This window comes from Parasteatoda tepidariorum, chromosome 2 (assembly GCF_043381705.1).
Source record: "Parasteatoda tepidariorum isolate YZ-2023 chromosome 2, CAS_Ptep_4.0, whole genome shotgun sequence".
Lineage (NCBI taxonomy): Eukaryota > Metazoa > Arthropoda > Arachnida > Araneae > Theridiidae > Parasteatoda > Parasteatoda tepidariorum.
Genome location: NC_092205.1, coordinates 4,745,679 through 4,765,396, shown reverse-complemented (window position 1 = coordinate 4,765,396; position 19,718 = coordinate 4,745,679). Strand labels below are relative to the sequence as shown.

General features: G+C 26.4%; 2 protein-coding genes across 6 annotated transcripts; one reads left to right on the top strand and one right to left on the bottom strand.

Moving 5' to 3' along the window:
• Window positions 1–294: 294 nt before the first annotated feature.
• LOC107448037 (Metazoan SpoT homolog-1) lies at window positions 295–5,039 on the bottom strand. The gene is made up of 4 exons (XM_043055841.2): window positions 4,862–5,039; window positions 4,529–4,656; window positions 4,372–4,427; window positions 295–2,512 (listed from the first exon to the last, which is right to left on the bottom strand). Exons 2-4 carry the CDS (start codon window positions 4,644–4,646, stop codon window positions 2,138–2,140), a joined length of 549 nt encoding a protein of 182 aa, XP_042911775.1. The 5' UTR covers window positions 4,647–4,656; window positions 4,862–5,039; the 3' UTR covers window positions 295–2,137.
• Window positions 5,040–5,097: 58 nt separating this feature from the next.
• Window positions 5,098–18,449, top strand: LOC107448038 (oocyte zinc finger protein XlCOF6). Of its 5 annotated transcripts, none has more exons than XR_011636040.1 (3): window positions 5,098–5,148; window positions 11,894–12,182; window positions 15,787–18,449. XR_011636040.1 is itself a non-coding variant. In XM_043055850.2 (3 exons), exons 1-3 carry the CDS (start codon window positions 5,933–5,935, stop codon window positions 16,029–16,031), a joined length of 486 nt encoding a protein of 161 aa, XP_042911784.1. In that variant the 5' UTR covers window positions 5,802–5,932; the 3' UTR covers window positions 16,032–18,449. The 5 variants fall into 5 exon arrangements, 1 of the variants encoding a protein (XP_042911784.1); XR_006226929.2 differs by lacking the exon at window positions 5,098–5,148 and adding an exon at window positions 5,482–5,794; XR_011636041.1 differs by lacking the exon at window positions 5,098–5,148 and adding an exon at window positions 5,482–5,794 and having other exon boundaries at window positions 6,939–12,120.
• Window positions 18,450–19,718: the final 1,269 nt, after the last annotated feature.

Genomic DNA, 19,718 nt, shown 5'->3' with positions numbered 1-19,718 from the left:
TTTTATTTGATTTTCTATAAGAACTTTTGCTTCTATTTTACACATTATCATAGACGTCCTTGGCAGGACGGTGAGTAAATGCCATCTCTATAATTAGAAATCTTTTAAAGTCCCCCACAATATTTCAGACAAAGAAAATGTTCATAAATTAACATCGATTTTAAAGCGAAATAAAAAACAGTGATCTTTTTGCAGATGTTTAGCAAATCGAAGAATAATTTTTCTATGTGTAAAATTTAGAGAACTTGTGTGATAGTATATTTTAATTTAGTACTCCTCAAAAACTGGATACATAATCATAAATGCTAGAAGCACAAGTATTTATTATATTGTAAACCTTTTACACCAGAAAAACAGTATTAAAAAATTTCTCTAGTCTAAACATATTAAATAAAATCTAGTATGAAGAAGAGTTAGAACTTTTAGGTGCCTGTCTCAGACTTGGGGTATTCTTTTAGCTATTAATTTTTAAATTATAATGAAGCATTATACCAGTACGTTAATACTTTAGTTCTCCAATATTATGCCTGCAATACAGACTGCAATATTATATATGCTTAGTTTAAATTTTTTGTGTGTAAATGTGAATTAATGCATATGAATTAATTCAGTCCCTCTTAAAGAGATATATATCCATTTACTACACCATTGTTTTTCTGCATCACACCAACCAGATACATGTTAATAATTTTTTTCTTCCTTTTTTTACTGTTTTATCCCATTAATGTAATGGAGATTTGATTTTAAATTGAATATAAAATGAAGGTATTTTTTCAATATCATTAAAAGGAAGGTATGATAGATATTTTCTTTTTTCCTATTTATTTAAAATCTAAAATTAATGTCTGAATAATATATATCTTAGTTGCATGATTGTAAAGTTTAGTAAATACAGGGTGCGTAGAGTTTGTAAAAAGTACTTAAAGTTGCTTTTTGAGAGATTTTGTTTTTAAAAGCTTTTTAAGGTGCTTTTTTCAGCTGGCATTTTTAAAAAGTGCTTTTTTTTCACAAATTTTTTTTCTTCTTCCTTCAGTGATATCTGGCGGATCCCCTGCATTTCACAAAAAATGGGGTGTTTGCTATGTAATCATTCACACGGACTTCATGTCGTACCCACATTATGACTTGCGCATGCGCGCACACTCAAAACTGAAACCCGAGTGCTCCAATTCGGATAGAGTCAGATCCTTATTAAATGTTTTTCTTTTTAATTTATAATTTTATTCTTGTTTATTTTATTTTACTTCTAACACTTTTTTGATGTAGGGGGTAAGGGTACTTTTGTTCTGAGTTCAGAGTCAAGTTGAATTCACTCGGTGATGTGGGAAAGTACTGATTGTTTCGATTTACGTCAGTTTCTTTTTGAGTTTTTTTTTTAATGCTAAAACTATTCGCAAAACGTTTTTGTTTTTCAATAATATTGATTCAATATGAATTTTTTGAGTGCTTGAAAAGTTTTTAAAAAGTGCTTATTTTTGATTCAAAGATTTGGCTACGCACCCTGAGACAACATATTGAGCTGTTAAGAAATTTGTTTTGCTGTTTTAATTTGATAGTTTCAAAAAGTACTCTTTAATTGAACACAGTTCTTTTTATTTATCGTATCTTTTAGAGATAATCTGTAATACTTATTTAAAAATAATTTTCTCTCGAGAAGTGGGATGCGTCAAAATAATTTTCTACATGCTATTCATATAAAATGAAATGACAAAAAATATTACAAAATATTTATTGTTATTCAAGTTAATGAATAATATACAAAAAAAAGGAGCAAGATAAACATTTATGCATAAAAAATGTAACTTAAAATTTGGAGAATTGAATAAAAATGGCACTTTCTGGAAGTCACTTTAACTTTTAGGGTTTGGAAGTAAGGATTGTATTTGATCTCATTTCTTTGTTCAGGAACCAGTGAAAGTTTAAAATAAATAAAAAGATGCCAACTTTTAATATACTGTATATTGGTATTTGTTCATAATACCAATAAACAGTATCAAACATGCTTCTTAATTTTGCATCTTTCATTTTGAAGCTTTTTTGAATAGAAAAAAAAAGGAAAAATTGAAAAAATATGGTTTTTTAGTTAATTTTGAGCTGATCAGCTGATACAAAGAAGTAAAATTATAAAGTCATTTAATCATTTAAAATTGATACCTCTGCTTTCAAATAGTTTTTTTAATTTTAATTCGAGTTTATCGTTTGTGCCAGCTAAATTTTGTATCACTTGAGATGCCCATACAAAATAACCTTGCACTCTTTCTTCAGTCCAACCAACAGGAGTTGAGCGTAATAAATCTCTTAAGTTGTATAATTTGTCAGCAAGTTTCACTAATTTAGCTTCATGAGAAATTGTTGCAGCATGTTCAATTTGAAGTTGTTTTCTTGTTTCTTTGGATAGTGTTTTGTCATCAGTTACTTCAGCAACAATGTTGCGAATTTTGACACCAAATTGTTGTTCAATTTCCTCAAAGGTAGTGTCAGTATCTTCAACTGTATCATGAAGTAATGCTGCCTGAAATGGAAATACATTGCATTATGTTGTTACTTACTAATGCAATAAAAATAAGATTTATTTTTGAACTTAATTTTTAAAATCTTGTATTTAAATTTTGAAATAAAAAACAACAACCTTGCATAAAAATCATAACTATTTTTTTTCATGAATAATTTTCAGTTGTTTTAAATTCATAGCTATGAACTATGTAAATATGATATGAAATTAAGATTAGATAGTGCCCTAAACAAATACTAAAATTACTTTTTAAAAAAGCTAAATTATTGAATTTGAATAGAAAGTGTTTTTTGTCAAAAATTATGTAAAAAAAAAAATAGTTTTAATACTAAATTTGTGAAATAAATAACAAAGAGTCTATGCAAATAAAATGAGTAAAAAGTAGATAATTATTTTTAAAATGTTTTATGAAAAGCTCTTCACTTATATATCACCAGTAATTTTGTAAAACTAAAACTTCATAAAAGGAAAATGCATAATTAGGAAATTACAAAAAATAAATAAATTTGTTTAGGGGGGGGGGGGAGAGAAACTCTTCATTGTTTGCTTCGTTGTCATAATTTTGTGTTAATAAGTGAAATCAAACAGAATTCATGTAATGTAATATTTTTTGCCATAAATGACTTAAGCTTTGTGAAGGAATGAAATCAATATACACAGCTACAATAGTTTTTTTGTATTTAAATTTAACACACATATAGATTTAATCCAGTTTAAATTTATCTATTTAATATCTGCAAATCTAATTTAAATTCAACATACATACAGATACAGAAAAATCAAAATTTTTTTTTGCCATTTGGCAGGACCAGGCAAATTCAACACTTTTATTTTGAAGGCTAAAAAAAANCATGAAGTAATGCAGCCTGAAATGGAAATACAATGCATTATGTTGTTACTTACCAATACAATAAAAATAAGATTTATTTTTAAACTTAATTTTTTAATTTTTAATGTATTTAAATTTTGAAATAAAAAACAACAACCTTGCATAAAAAATCAAAACTATTTTTTTTCATGAATAATTTTCAGTTGTTTTAAATTCATAGCTATGAACTATGTAAATATGATATGAAATTAAGATTAGATAGAGCAATAGTGCTCTAAACAAATACTAAAATTACTTTTTAAAAAAGCTAAACCATTGAATTTAAATAATAAGTATTTTTTGTCAAAAATTATGTACAAAAAAAATAGTTTTAATACTAAATTTGTGAAATAAATAGCAAAGAGTCTATGCCAATAAAATGAGTAAAAAGTAAATAATTATTTTTAAAATATTTTATGAAAAGCTCTTCGCTATATGAAGATTATATATCACCAGTTACTTTGTAAAACTAAAACTTCATAAAAGGAAAATACATATAATTAGGAAATTAAAAAAAAAAAAAATTCAATTATTANGGGGGGGGGAGAAACTCTTCATTGTTTGCTTCCTTTTCATAATGTTGTGTTAATAAGTGAAATTAAACAGAATTCATATAATGTAATATTTTTCGCCATGCATGACTTAAGCTTTGTGAAGGAATGAAATCAATATACACAGCTATAATAGTTTTTTTGTATTTAAGCTTAACACACATATGGATTCATTCCAGTTTAAATTTATCTATTTAATATCTGTAAATCTAATTTAAATTCAACATACATACAGATAAAGAAAAATCAAAAAAACTTTTCGCCGTCTGGCAGGACCAAGCAAATTCAACACTTTTATTTGAAAAGTTGCCACAAAAATGAAATAAAAAAAAAAGATTTGATTCTATGAACGTCTAGCTAACTGAAAGGTACCAAGACTTGTTACACACAGTAAGTAAAAAAAAAAAAAATTAAATTCTGTATTTATTAAAAGTATATACCTGCAATACATCGATGTCATATATTTCCCCTTCTTCAACTAAAATATTAGCCACTCCTATAAAGAAAAAAAAAAATCATTTAACCAACACAATTAAATTTTGTAATCAGAAAATGAGCTATTCAGTTGTTGCTGCTAAGTTGAGGATCTAAAATTACCTATTGGATGATTAATGTAAGGCGTTCCCTCCACATCTTTTCTCTTCTGAGATTTATGTTTAATAGCAGCAAAATTAGATGCTTTAATTAACTGTCCAATATTCTTTCCATTGTTCATTTTTAGAAATCTGGGGAAGTCAGAATAATGCGTTAGTTTTTCAAAAAATAGTACTAGAAAAAGAACAAAAATGAAGAGAAAAAACACGAGAATATTGTTTGATTTGTGAAAGAAATTCATTTCATATATTATATTATAAAACCAATAATTTCTGTAAACATGTAAAAAAAACTAGTTTATAAATATTCTTAGTTTTATGGTGAGATTTTTCTTACCTAAATGGGTTTACATTTTACACAGCTGCACCTAAATTGCAAACATGGTTATATAAACTATCAATCGGTAAATCAGCAATTTGCAGTTCGGATACTTTGTTGACTATAGTGAGTAATTGTCATTCGTTCTAAGCAATTTGAAAACCAGCTTACAGCTTTTATGTTAAACGCTAATTCTACTTAAGAGAGCTATAAGCAATTGTATGTCAATAAATACTTCTTAAAATAATGATGTTTGCAATCAACCCCAGTTGGCAGTTGTTGCTTTTTGCAATTTTGAATGACGCGTAAATATATTAAAAAAGATTGATATTTAAAATTTTTTTTTCATGAATATGCATTTAACTTAACATAATAATTAAAAAAGATAATGATTGTGTGCTTATAATTTATAAACTGTTTTCGAATTTCAACGAATTTTTGCAACATTTCGAAAGACTGTTCGGCCTCTTGCTCAATCCCTTCTTTTATTACTTGTTTCCTAAATATAATATGTTTTATAGTTTCTCCTTAAATTAACTCTATACTTAGCATAATATCCTTAGTATGAGAAAAAAAAATTGGGTAATATGCAGGGGTAGAAGTTCCCCATATTTCTTATAATGTTCCTATATTTTAAAAAAAATATCCAATATTTCTTATAAATCCTGCATTTTAATTAAAATAAAAAAGCATATCGCATATTTCTTATCAATTCGATACATTTAATATGAAGCATATTTTTTGTTATAGTGATTATTATAATTTTTATTTTATTTATCTTGTATGATTAGCAATTTTACTACAACCCAATTGTAAAGAAAGTAACTGAAATGACTACTTAATAAAATTTAATTCTGAGAAATACAAGATTATTTTTTTTTCTGAAATGAATGCTGTTTATCAATGTGAAAAGTACATAGCTCCGCATATCCTTGAGTATTTAGAGTGGTGGTATGTTCTTACATTTTATTATTTATTTCATTTAGAATATTTTTTATCCATTAGAAGGGGGTTCATACAAGGGACTTAAATATATTTATAAATGACAGTGCAGTCAAGTTTTTAAGTGCAGGTACAATTAAATAAATAATGTCTAACTTAAATTGTCAATTTGCTACAATTTTAAATACTGTGAGAGCCAAGACTTTCAGGTGTGCACCCATGAAAGTAGGTAGGTTTTTGTGTTACGTTTTTCTAAATACGTTAACAGTTTTAACATTTAAATTTTTTATTAAATTTACTATAATCTAGATAACTTTCTGGAGAAAACTGGGGATTTTCCATATCATTCACTACTCAAGCCGACTGCATTTTTTATCAATAATGCAGTGAAACTTTAACTTAAGACAAAGTAGGGTGTATTTGCAAATGTATATTTTTCAAAATTTTATTCTAGCTTTACGGAAAGAAGATTGGTTATAGTTGAACAGTCATTATATGAGCAAAATTGCTTGATATTTGTGAAAGGTTACAAAAGATTTGCTACGTAATATATGTTTGCAAAGCTATAATTTGATGACTGAACTTTTTTTGTTTGTATATTATAAATATTTGTTTAACTATATTATGTGTTCTTTTTTAATAATATGTTTATATTTTTAAATATTTGTGTTATTATTCTGAAAGGTAAAACAAAAAGTTTGTATTAAAATAAGCTTGTTACTGTGGTTTAGAATATGACAAAGTAATTTCTTCTACTTTTATATGACGAAATACTTGCCAGTTATTTCTTCTTGTGGCAAAGGTAATTAAATATTAACTATTTTTGTAAATTCAACAATATTTTTATTTGTTTACAATGTAACTGAAATTACTATTGAAATGTTTTATCGATGTGTTTTAAATAAATATGATATTAACCTGAACACATTTATTAAAAGGTTTTTGTTAAGTACTATATTTAAGCTATCAAAATCTATATATATTTTTAATATTTTACAACATGCCTTTCTTAAAAGTAAAGTTGAATAAAATATATCTTCAACTGTATTTCTTAGTTATTTCTCACCTCATTGTTAATGGTGTTAGTATTTGTACTTTTTTTCTAGGAAATATTCTTAAATTCAAAATATTAAAATTTATAAGTCTCTTTCAGGTTTTTCGATTTTCAGGAATTCTAAAACAACTTCAACTCTAGTTGCATCAAAGAAGAGAAGTCTGTTTATTTGTGAATTCTGCAATTATACTTCTTATTTGTCTACTAACATGAAAAATCACCACCGCACACACACTGGAGAACGTCCGTATGTGTGCAGCATATGTAACAAAAGTTTTACTCAAGTTAATCACTTGAAACGACACATGATAACGCATATTAATAATTGAATAACTTATCAAAATTAATGATGTGTATTATGATACAAATGTTTTTAATGTCAAGGTAACAAGATTTCAAGGGGTATTTTTTTTCCTTGATATGTGTGCCGACTATCTAAATGAAGTTTTACTCATGTGTATTCCATTTGTTAAATCATATTAACATTTAATTAGCTTATCAAAATTTAGTTGTGTGTTTTTGAAAAATGAAATAATTTTCTGAATGTCAAGCGAAAGAGATTTTCAGGTATATACAGTGTAACGTCTCATATCCGGACGTCCCTTTTCCGGAAGGATCGATGATTTCCCGGACTCTTTTTAACAGTCAAAATAAACAAACATCTCTTCATCTTCCCCTTTCTTAAAAAAAAAAAAAAAGGTCTTTTGACACATTTTCTCTTCTAGCTTGCACTGAACTCCTGATTTATGCATTGAACCCATAAATCACAGAGGGGAGGAAGAGAAGATCTACCAAGACCATTGAGTGACCTTTAACAACGCTCCTACTCTGTAATGCAAGAAAAGAGGGAGATTTGTTTTCAAAAGACCACAACTGTCCCCTCTCCTCTCTTTTCCTATGCAGCTGGCTAGTAAAAGAGGCATTTCCTGGAAACTTTTTATTGAAAGAAAAGGGTAAACACTGCAAGCATTAACGTGGAGGGGGAGTCAAAATGGAACATTTAAATAGATCTAAAAGGATACATGTCCTTGAGAAACATTCATTCTTCCCCTGACCATGTAATATTTAGGAGGCGGGGGAAAAAGGGGGTAACATTCTTTTTTTAGCAGATTCTTTCAGTCATACAAGAGAACCCCATCAGCGTGCCCCACCTTTATGCTTGATTGATAGCCAATAATTGGAGAGAAAACAATAATTTGTCACTTCCCCACCCTCAACTTGAATGATCTCCTCTCTACTCTTATTTTCTTTCACAAATAAGGAGGAAATGAATTTTTCTCCTCCACCTACCCACCTTAATGAATGACAGGAATTTCCCTTTCTTGCTTCAATCATTCTAGTTAAAAATGGAGGATTATTATTTTCATAACTGTCAATTTTTTTTTGTTACCTATATTTTAAGCAATAATTTTTTTCCCCTACTATTTCATATTTAATTGATTGGATGATCTAATACTAGAACATTATTCCCCTTAAAAATAATGTTTATTTCTTTTTCCTTCATAGATTTAGATCATTTTAAGCTTTGTTCCAGAATGAAATGATTTACCCCTTCCTGCTTGAATCGTTCTAGTTCAAAATGGCGGATTAATATTTTCATTTTCTATATTTTTAGCAATAATATTTTATTGTCTAATACATATTTTATATTTGATTGATTAGATATTCTAATACTAAAACATTATTCCCCTTAAAAATAATGTTTATTTATGTTTTGCTTCTTAGATTCAGATTGTTTATTTGATCATTTTAAGCTTTGTTTACCTTGGGGGTCAATTATACGGACTTCTGGAAGTCCCACCGATTCCGGATATGCAACTTTACACTATATAGTATATATATATATATATATATATAATATATTATTCTTTTATGAGCACAGAAAATTGCTTTGAAACAATTATTCGCTCAGAAAAATATTGTGAAAATAATGTCTTTAAATATGTGAGATTTTTATTATATATGAATGATATTTTTTAATTATTATTTGCCTTTTCGTGATATATCATTTATCAGGGGTTTGTCTAGGTTTTTCTGAGAGTTGTGAAAATTTAGACATAATTTGTGAAAATTGTATTAAAAAATCAACATCAAAATATGGTAAAAATATAGATTTATCTTAAGGGATAAAAAAATAAAATTTTAAGAAAAAATATTTTGTGAAGGTACTGCTAAACGGTAGTAAATTTGGCCTAGACAGGCCCTTGTTTATGTCAAGCATGCCAGAAAAGTCTTATATGTCGAAACTGCTGGCACATTTTGAAGAGTAAAATATATTTGTGTGCCTAAATATTTTTCTCAAATGGGGATGAAAAGGTTAAATAATAATGAGTGGTTAAGTGCTTCTATAATTCTTTTTTTTTTAAGTTTTAGTTACTTATATATTTTTATTTTTGAATAAAAGTGAGATACAATTTTATCCATAAATCTATGAGGTGGAATGAAAACGAAATTTTTAATGTTTACAACTGATTTAATTTTTTTGCATATTGCAGATAATTTAACGTTTTATAACGAGATAATGCGTTAACAAGGAGTTAAGTTATTAATTTAATACCTTAATGAATAGATAAGTTGAATTTAATATTGCATCTGATCTTTTGAAGTAAAGGCTAAATCATCTGGCTCCTAAATTTTTAGTATACTTTAATTTTGATAAAAACTTTTTTTTTAATTAAAAAAAAAAATATAATTGCGAAATTTTTTGAACAGTGTTTGGCATTAAAATCCCCCCCCAGCTAAATATGGTATTTTCACAGCGTGACAAGAATTTATTTGGATACCTAGGAAAAAAAATTATTTAATCTTATTGGAATGTCACAACCAAACTTACAAATTAAATATAAAAGCATTACTACCTCTAACATATTTGCAAATTTTCAAAGACTTCATCTTTGATCTTTCAATGTCAGTCGATATATAAGGCCCATATCATGGTGCTTAATTGAAGGTCATTTGGTCACTGTTCTGGTCTCCTTTGTTTTGTTTTATGTCTTCAAGCATCATGAGTCACCAAGTCTGTTTTTTTTTATGCTAACCTTCTGATGTCCAAGAAGAGCTACATTAAAGCCTTAATGCAGAGCTATAAATTTTTCACAAAATTTTCTTCTACGGATCAAAACTCACTTGTCCCATTCTTTAAAAGAATTTTATCAGTGATGTCAAAATCTTATGAGGTTTATATAAGGATGCCTAAAGCTTTTTCTCCAAGGTGAACCAAATAGAAAAATTGGATCCAAGCCTTGGTAAGGAAATGTGGGAAATATGCCTTGCACTATTCTTGAATGCTTTTAGCTCTGTGTAATTAAAGATGGCAAAATAATTAAAGATAGGGTGCAGTAAAATATTTGGTTATAAATTTTATTCAAGCTATTTCTTTTTAACATGTGAAAAGAAAACTGTAAGTAATCATTATTTTTTAAAATTGTATTGATAGGAAACTAGAAGACTTTTCCCCCTTTTCTTGTCCAACAGTTCAAAATTTTCTTTTGAAATAGGGAGTTCCCGGTGAAAAGTTTTGAACATTATAATTTTCAATATATACATCTAGCATTTTAATAGAGTCTAACTATCTTACCTGTTAATGAATGAACTTATATTTTTTGTTACATTATATTTTTTTCATTTATGAAATTTTTTAAGTTTTATCTATTATTTTTAAGTTAAGTTTTTGAGTTTGTTTAAATCTTAAATCTATCCCTAGATTTTGGATGAATTAATTTACCATGGTTTTCTAGATAAATAATGTTGGATTCAGATTTTATTAGATGAATTGCTGTGCTTTTAGTGTACCTAATTTAATTTTTTGGATTGTCATTATTAATGTGTCTAAGTGATACTTGGATTGTTATTTCGTAGCAGACAAGTTTAATCTTTTACTTTTTTGTACAGTAATTATAACCCAACATAAAATTAAAAATTTTTAATATTTATTTTTTGAACATGTATTTCAATCTTCTTAATTGTATTTGTTGATAAGTGTAATAAAAATGTGAGAAAACATCCATTTTTACATTTTGTGCATTTAATATTACATTCTTTTTTAAAGATTCTCAAGCTGAACATTTGAATTTTATCTTGTCTTTAAATTAACTATGTTTTTTTCTTCTATTATTCAACTCATAATATTTTCAGTTATCAGTATTAACCCTTTGTTTATGGCACTTAGCATGATAACTCCTATTGTTCTGGTCCATCATCGCTGCAAGAAACTATCAAGTTGTAAGCAAAGGGTTAAAAAAAATAGAATTTTTTTTTTTAGCTTACTATAATTAAAGAGCTTTGTAGAAAAAAAAATTGCAAGTGGTATTTTCAAAAAAACTTGTGATTTCTCAGAGAAGGTTTTATTTAACAATACATCTTTCATTTATCTTTAAAGAGCAGATTTAAGTATAAATATAAGTATTAAGCGACAGTTTTGGAGTGAAAGAAGATTCCAAGTGTATTATTTAGTAACGAACAAACGATTGACATGTAGCCTTTGAAAGTCTGTCTTTTGGCAGCAAATTAACGTGCCAAAAGGGGCATAAAAAATAGAAGGCAAAGAATAGTCTTTAATTATTATTGCCAACTTATAAAGCCTATTGACCAAAACTCAGTAATATGCAATTAAGAATCATCCATCTAGCTCTTTAATTGATTAGAATGTTTAATTTTTATTAAAATGTGAATGCTAAAAAGACCCATGTGTGATAAGAAGGACATATTTTTATTTATTAATTATTTTTTTTATCGTGTCCATGGACAATTAAATGACCTCGTGTGCTCAGGACATATTTAATATATATATATATATATTTAATAAATTATCTAATTCTAGAATTGGCTTAAAACTACATTTGGAATGACAAAGATTAAAATTGAGTTTATCAATAGATTTTTTAGTCAATTTTATTATAAAGAACGATAAATAATTTTGTTATCTTATAATATCTGATTCAGCCTAATAATTGTAAGTTTTTTTTGAAAATCTGTTACGGCCTTCAGTTGATTTTATGACTTTTACATTTTTATCGAGAAACTAAATTCCTTCTCTATTTTCTTTTCTCTCATAGATTTGTACTTTGAAACTAATGAACCCCACACATCTCAGTTCGAACGAAAAAAAAGTCACGTGTGCACATATTGTGGTTATTCTTCTGAAGACATTCAATTAATGACGGCTCATACAAAATCTTTGATTGAAGGAAGACCCTATTGCTGTTGTTTGTGCTGTAAGACTTTTAGACAAAAACATCACTTGACTTACCATATGCATATCCATAGCAACCTAAAACCATACGTATGTAAAATCTGCAACAAAAGCTTTAGAGTTATTCATTTCCTGAACCAGCATAAAAAAATGTATAATCATTGAATAGTTTTTGTTATTTGTTTTTTATATTAGTTTAATAATTTTTTTGGTAAAAATTTTATAATATAGAATTGTAAAACACATACTACATAAAATACATTTCAATATAATGTATTTTACAACATTGATCTCTTTTTTTTTCTTTCTCAAAATGTGTTCAGGGTACACAATAAAGCGTTTGTTATATTTATTATAGTTAAAGCATTTTTTCTTGTTATGTGTTAAGTTTTATTTAACAGTTCAGCACATTTAAGTAAAAAGGGTTGGCGAGGAAAATTTTTAACCACTAAATTTTTTTTTATTTTTTTATTTTTTTTTGATTAAAAGAGGCTTTGTTCCTGTTTAAGAGATTGATATATGAGAATTAGATTTGTATTTTTACTGTAACTATATGCAATATTTAGATTTTAAAATATCTTATTATTAGCAGTTGCTATAACTAAAAATAACTATATTGTTATTAAATTAACTCACTTTTATTGCATCATACAATGTGTTAGCATAAATTAATCATATATACATTGATATTTTAATTTTCTATAAATCTTTTTAGTTTGAACTTTAAAAACATGCACTTATATTAATTAAAATTTAAACCTTTATGTTGTGTTTTTTTAATAAATAATTGTTGTGTGATTGGATTACTAATGTTCTAAATTTTTTACATTTTTGTTTATTTTATCCATTTTTAGTTAAGGTATTTATAGACAATGGCAATAATTGAATAACTTAGTATTTGATTATAATTAAATAACTACAACTGTCTAGTTTTTATTTTGATGAACATAGTTGCTTAGTTTTGAAAAAATACGTTTGGCATCTAAATAATTAATTGAATTTGTAGTTAATAATGTAGTTTTTTTCTGTTGATAAATATCAGGAAAGATAATTGAATGTTGAAAATTTGAAGTTCATATGTTGTCAACAAATATTTATTCTTGATTAACATCCTGTGTTCAAAAAATTATTTTTTTAATTTTCTGAAAGCTTATTAAAAACATATTTCTAAAATGACATAAAAATGAAATTTTGATCTTTTGAATAACTGAGGGAAATGCCTTCTTTTAATTGTAAGTTTTTACTGTATTTTAAATGACCTTTTGTATATTTCATTATTTTGTGATTGCTATTCAACCTGAACCACATGCCTAAAGCCTCATTCACTATTACTCTAAGTTTTTTAAAATTTTTTTTATGGGATCCTGACTTTTACTTTCATGTTAATTATTTTAGATTATTAAATTTTTACTCCCTGTTATTCCATCTTTAAAAAATATAACTTTGGAAAGATAACTAAGATCTTTAATGACTATAAAAAGGAAAAATAATATTTTTGTGGTAATCTTAGAGCTGTTTTAATGAGATTCTCATTAAGTTTATGTCTATTTTGTTTTAAATATATATGTTATGTTTAGTAATTGATGATTTATAATAATTAAAAAAACTGTTTGAAATGGATAATTTTTAAAAAAATTTCATTCTGTGGTTGATTATTATATTAATATTTGCTAATGAAGTTTAGTCTATAGAATAATTTTAAAGACAATTTATTATTATTACAATAGCTGATTACTATCTATAATAATTGTTGTGGCTGTTTATATAACCACTAGATATTATTTCTTGACCTTATTAATTATGAATAATTACTAATCTTCATTGCGGATTAATAACTGCTTTCATAATTTTATTTAAGTTAATAGAATATTTTATAAATGATTTTAACATTGAATTGTTTTTTGAGAATAATATTCTTTTATTGAGGAGTTTATTTTTTTTAAGCATTATCTCCCCCCCCACAAATTAACAAGCTCATATTTCTGTATCACAAATGAACTTATCAAGCTCTGAAAACTGTCAGTGTTATTTAAAGACACTGAATAAAATTAGGTTTTAACCTTTTGTAGAGGGCTAGTGCAACAGCAGTAGTCTAAGTCTTTTTCTTTTATCTTTTTTTTTTAAAAATGTTCTAAAAGCATTCGATGTATAAGAGACGTGTTATGTTGAGAGAAATATTATTTTGAGGACAAAACAAATATTGTATCACAAGAACTTAATATTTGTTTATCATGCATCAAATACTTTTGTATTTATGTATATAAATATAAATAAAGATTTAGGAGTACAACTATTGTATGAGCAGTCTGCAAAAAGTTAAGTGTGTTACCTGTTTACTGATTTAAATTATAGAAAACTTGTAAGTGTTTTTTAATCTCAATTTTAAATTTATCTCTTATTTTTTACTGTGCCAATAAGATTTTAAATTATTGAAATTATATAAATGATATACAATAACATTCAACATTTTATTTTACAATTTGGAAAAATGTCAGGCAATTGATTTTTTTTATACAGAAAAAATACACCAAATTTATTTTATATGTTTCACTCTAAACTATGAAGTATATATCATTGTAATGACATCTTTTTGTGATTTTCTTTTTTTTTTTCAACATGCAAGGTGTATCTTAAAAGTTTGGTGAATGAAAGCATAAAACAAAACAAAAATAAAATACTTTTATTCATCCTTAATCTACTATTAGTTACCAACAATACACTTTTAATATCATTAACCTCTTTTAAAATCAATCAATGTACAGTTGTCGCATTTCTTTATTGAGGGCAGAATAAGATTTTGCACAAACCCAAATCTTTGTGGATGGTTCGTCTTTTTTCTTTTCCTTTGTTTACTGGGAATCATCTGTTCAATATTGCTGGTCATTACATTTGCTGAGATTCAATCAAAACAGGGTGCAGCATTCATAGCCAACTTTCCTTTTTGGAAACTATCCATTGTCTCGTATCGATGTCGGACTTGTTTCCAAAGTCATTTAGACGACTTGTGATGAATCTTTATGTTAATGAATCTTTATGTTGTTGCGCTATTTGAGGTGAGTGTTTCCTGACATGCACCATAGCAGGTTAATCTGCTTTAGTTTTTTTGTAATTTTTGCTACAGGCTGTCTCTGTACATGGCCACATTTTTAACTCATTATTTATCTTCATCCATGTGCCAGACATACTTATATATGCCACTATTTCAGGTGTGTGTGACCAACACTTCATTCCATCATTTAATCTGTTCTAATCTTGAATTGCACTTTATACTGTTTTCCTTATTATACTGACTATTTTAAGTTGCACTATTATACTGATTTTCAGTATTATTATCTCCATTATCATTATTGTTGCTTTTCATGCAATTCATGAATAGTTTTCAATAAAAAATTCTAGAAAAGATACTATAATATGTAGTAGTAATTTTTGAATTATTTCAGCTATTTGTTAGTACTATGTGTGCGAATTATGCTTTTAAAATTTATGCAATGTCTGCAATATCCTTGCAAGATCATTTTATTATGAAATTGCAATAAAAAAGATAAATAAGACATGGCTTGTTTAGGTAAGATTGATTTATAAAAATGTCTTAAATCTACAATTTATTATGACAAGCTTCAAATTTTAATTTAAAACTTTTTATATTCATGTACCGCATAATTTTCACTTTTTTTTCATAATTTCTGCATTTTTTCCTCGTTAGTTTGATTGCATTTTCTTTGCGATGACAAAAATTTATAACTGATTTTATTTCAGGTTCTTTTGTTATGTTTAATTCTGGAAATAAGAAACTTTCAACTTCAACAGCTAAAAGTAGGAGGACTGTGCATGTTTGTCCATACTGTAATTACAGTACAAATTTACTGTCTAATATGAGAAATCATCATCGAACTCACACTGGAGAGCGTCCATTTGTGTGCAAGATGTGTAGCAAAAGCTTTACTCAAATTAATTCTTTGAAACGGCATATGATTGTTCATCTTTCTAAGGATAAATTGTGATAATTGTTGAGGTATTTTTAAAATTTTCTCTTATAAGTCCCGGAAATAGAATTTAGAATTTCTTTCAAGTACAGGCATCAGATTCTTCCAACTTTTGGCAAGAATTCAGACTTCCGTAAATTTAGAAGAATTCTTAATGTTTCTACATTATTTTGTTGTTTTACGTTATTATTTTTTACTCTTTAATTATGATTTATATATGAAGTTTCACAACTTGTTAGATTGTCAGTGTACACATTTAGGGAAAGAAAAAGAAACTTTAAATAAGTATATAAGTAATTTAAATGTTTCCAATTTGTGGAAAATTGTTTCAAACTCTTTTTTATTTATTTTTCACAAATTGTGTTGATATGTATTTTCCGACTTGTTCTTATCCTAGTCTTGCTCCTGAAAATATAATCTTGTGTTGTTTTCATTTCCTTTAATTTTTATCATTGTAAATGATTTCAAAGTTTATGAAATTTTACAAAATAAAATGAAATGAAAATATATTATGAAGGAAAATTGAAATATACATTTTTATCTTCTGTGGATATGTAAAAAAAATGAATGTCCACAAGATGGAAGTCTTACTCTCAATGTTAGCCGAGAAGTAAATTAGGTATGTTTAATGAGTGGTGTGGAATAATTTTAAAATCTATAGAGAATTATTCCACTCAATTTACTTCTCACAATACATCCACAGTATACCATGACATGCATAATTCTGTGGTCAGTTTGTTATTTTCATTTGATTTAAATAAAGTATTAAAATGAAAAATAATTGTTTTTCAAAACTATTTTGTTTTCAGTGTAGTATAGTTTTTATTTTCATCTTTTAGAAGTTTTATGTAGCATTTTACGTCGAAGCAGCTTAAAGCTGAAATAAATTTTGGAAAAAATGTAATGGTCAGAGATTTTTACACACCATTGTAAGTACTTATTATTTAGACACAGCCCAGTCATATTAATGTAACCACCACTTACTTTTGACTTACTGGTCAAGGATGGAAGCATTTTCAAAACTTCTAATTTTGTAAACTGTTTGTGTGCTGCCATGGTAAAAGTAACCATGCAAGGCAAAATGGCACTGTCCAAAATCAACAACATGGCAAATGTAGTGTGCAGCACAGGTTATTGATGACAGAGGGGAACAACAGCTGCGAAAATTCTTTTGGGTGAATAGACCCAGATCAACTAAGGGGCTACCAACAATGTCTTGTCAACAACAGTTTAGGGAACGTTGCTGTGTATGGGTCTGAGCAGCAGACCACTGAGTGGTTTTTTCTGATGAATCTTGTTTTGTGCAGCATCTGACTGATGGGTGCTGGCATTTACAGCGTGAAACCTCTGAAAGTAAACACCCCGCAACAATTGCCGGAAAGGGCCAGACTGGAGCATTACAGTTTAAGCGATGTATTTTTGGCATAACTCAACATCCTAGTGCGCACCTTTAAGAACCTGATTGACTCACTTCTGGCTTTTGACAGGTAGTCACATTAATGTGACTGGATTGTGTTTACTTTTGTAAATGTCGTGCCATTACCTCTATAATTTTTATAAAATTTAAAATTATAGTTTTTATTCGGCATACTATACTCATTCAGTTTTAACCAAACCTTTACTTTTATAGCTCATTAAAACAAAAATATTGAGATTTTCTATGAAACATATATCAGGAGTATTTAAACACTAGAAATAAAACTCAAATTTTTTGTTCTTGAGGAATTTATCTTATTATTTTAAAATTGGAAATCTAAGTTGTCAGATTGCAGATTTTTTGTAGAATGACTCAACTACATTGATAGTCTTTAAATTGATTTTGAAACATTTTGATTTCAATTTCTTCATTATTATTTTTTTGCATTTCAGTATTTAAAAAGAAATATGCTAATTGAAATTGTTGTTAAAACTTTTTTCTCCTGTGCTGTCGTATTTTAGAAATGTGTAGCAAGCATGCATTATTTAATTACTTTTTTTATGATTTTTATAATTACTGTAATTATTTGATCTTAGTTGTTTGTTTGCTCATATTACATTGTATGCATTTTTTTTCTGGTTATTTGAAATGTTTTTTCAAATTAATTAATGTGTTATTTTAATTAGTAATTCATCTCAGCTAATTATTAACTAAATACTATCAAGACTTATAGAGTATAGCATAGTGTTAAATTTTTTGAAGCTCAAAAGAAGTAATACTATTGGAATAAATTTTCATGGGCAACATTTGAAACTAATGTTCATTCTGTAGATTATTGAAAACATTAAAATAGTTTGCAATTTAAATTATGTTAGTTATTTTAAAGACTTTTCGAAATTTTCTTTTGTGTAGGTTTTTTTCATATGAATTGTTTGAATTTCCTTTGTAATAAAAGTATTATATTTTTACTTTCAATAGTTTTATGGTTTGTATTTTTAATAAAATTCAACTTAACTGCTGTATAATTAGTACTTCTTAAATTACATTTGATGAATAATTTTCAAGTATTAGTTCTAGCAACTTTTTGTTTCCTTTTCATTCTTATTTAAATTACATTTATTATTATTCAATCACTTTATTTTTATAAAAACTTTTATTGGTTATTATAGTTTTTATTAATACCTTTTTTAAATTTTAGAAGTTATTTTAACAAGTTTAGGATATTTAAACACTAGATTGCTGATCTTATTATTTTTCTAATTTAAAAGTTATAGTTATTTTACTTCTGAAAATTGTGTTTATTGAAATGATTAAAATAGTTTTCTTCTCTTTGTTCCAAAAGATAATAAGTACACCCAGCTTTTAGCATTTATGTTTTAAATTCTTTTTTTTTGAAAAATTTAAATTTAAGTTGTTTGTTAATGAATTTAGCGGTACTAAATATGTATTGGTTCATCTTAGTCGAAGAATAATTGAAGTGTGATTGCTTTCTATATGAGGTAAATTTATATTATTATTCCCTTTAATTTTGTTTGAATCCTTATGTCATACAAATTTATTCTACTGATATTTATGATACTAATTAGTTATTTTTATTCTTGCAGTAATGTTTTTAAACTGTGACCATTATTCCTAGTTTTCATTTTGCTTTATCAATCCTGTGAAATGTTCCAACTTTTTATTCTTGTGTAGTCCATAATATTGTATCCATTCCTATTAGAATAACTACTTTTGAACTAGATTTATTATAAATGTTTTTTTATTTATGTGTGTTTGTTAAAATTTTATACCTGAAGTAACAAGGTATAAATGTTTTAACCTTTTTTAAACAAAAAATTCAGAATTCCTTCTAAAAGATAATAACTGTTAATTATAAAATATTTTTTCTAATTATGGTAAAATTTATTGATTTATGAACAGTTTGGAAGCATATTGCATATTATTTGTAGTGTTTTGTCGCTCCCATGTCTCTTCCAATCTCTCCTCATTTCAAACATTAAAATTATGGACTTTATTAAATTTCAATGAACATTGAATTTTTATTTTTGGCAACATTTAAATATTAAAGTAAGTTTTTATGACAAAGCTAAAAAACTTATATTTTTAAAGAAGCATTGGTTAATAACTATGTTAAAGGGAAAAAGTGTGGAATTGTTTAAAGTGACCATTTTTGAAGCTTTGTAATAATATCCGAAGAAGAATTAAGAAAACTGTGCTATAACTAATTTAATATTTTTGTTTAACTTAGAGATTTTTAATTATTTTTACCTAAATATTAAAAAGAAGAA

What these genes read in the sequence shown, in the direction of transcription:
- LOC107448038 (XM_043055850.2), top strand. Translation starts at nt 5,933, where the DNA reads ATGTCTAACTTAAATTGTCAATTTGCTACAATTTTAAATACTGTGAGA. An exon ending in GTGTGCACCCATGAAAGTAG is followed by an intron (nt 6,015 to 11,893) that starts GTAGGTTTTTGT and finishes TTTCTCTCATAG; the next exon opens with ATTTGTACTTTGAAACTAAT. An exon ending in CTATTGCTGTTGTTTGTGCT is followed by an intron (nt 12,053 to 15,786) that starts GTAAGACTTTTA and finishes ATTTTATTTCAG; the next exon opens with GTTCTTTTGTTATGTTTAAT.
- LOC107448037 (XM_043055841.2), bottom strand. Translation starts at nt 4,646, where the DNA reads ATGAACAATGGAAAGAATATTGGACAGTTAATTAAAGCATCTAATTTT. An exon ending in TTACATTAATCATCCAATAG is followed by an intron (nt 4,428 to 4,528) that starts GTAATTTTAGAT and finishes TTTTCTTTATAG; the next exon opens with GAGTGGCTAATATTTTAGTT. An exon ending in ATGACATCGATGTATTGCAG is followed by an intron (nt 2,513 to 4,371) that starts GTATATACTTTT and finishes TTTCCATTTCAG; the next exon opens with GCAGCATTACTTCATGATAC.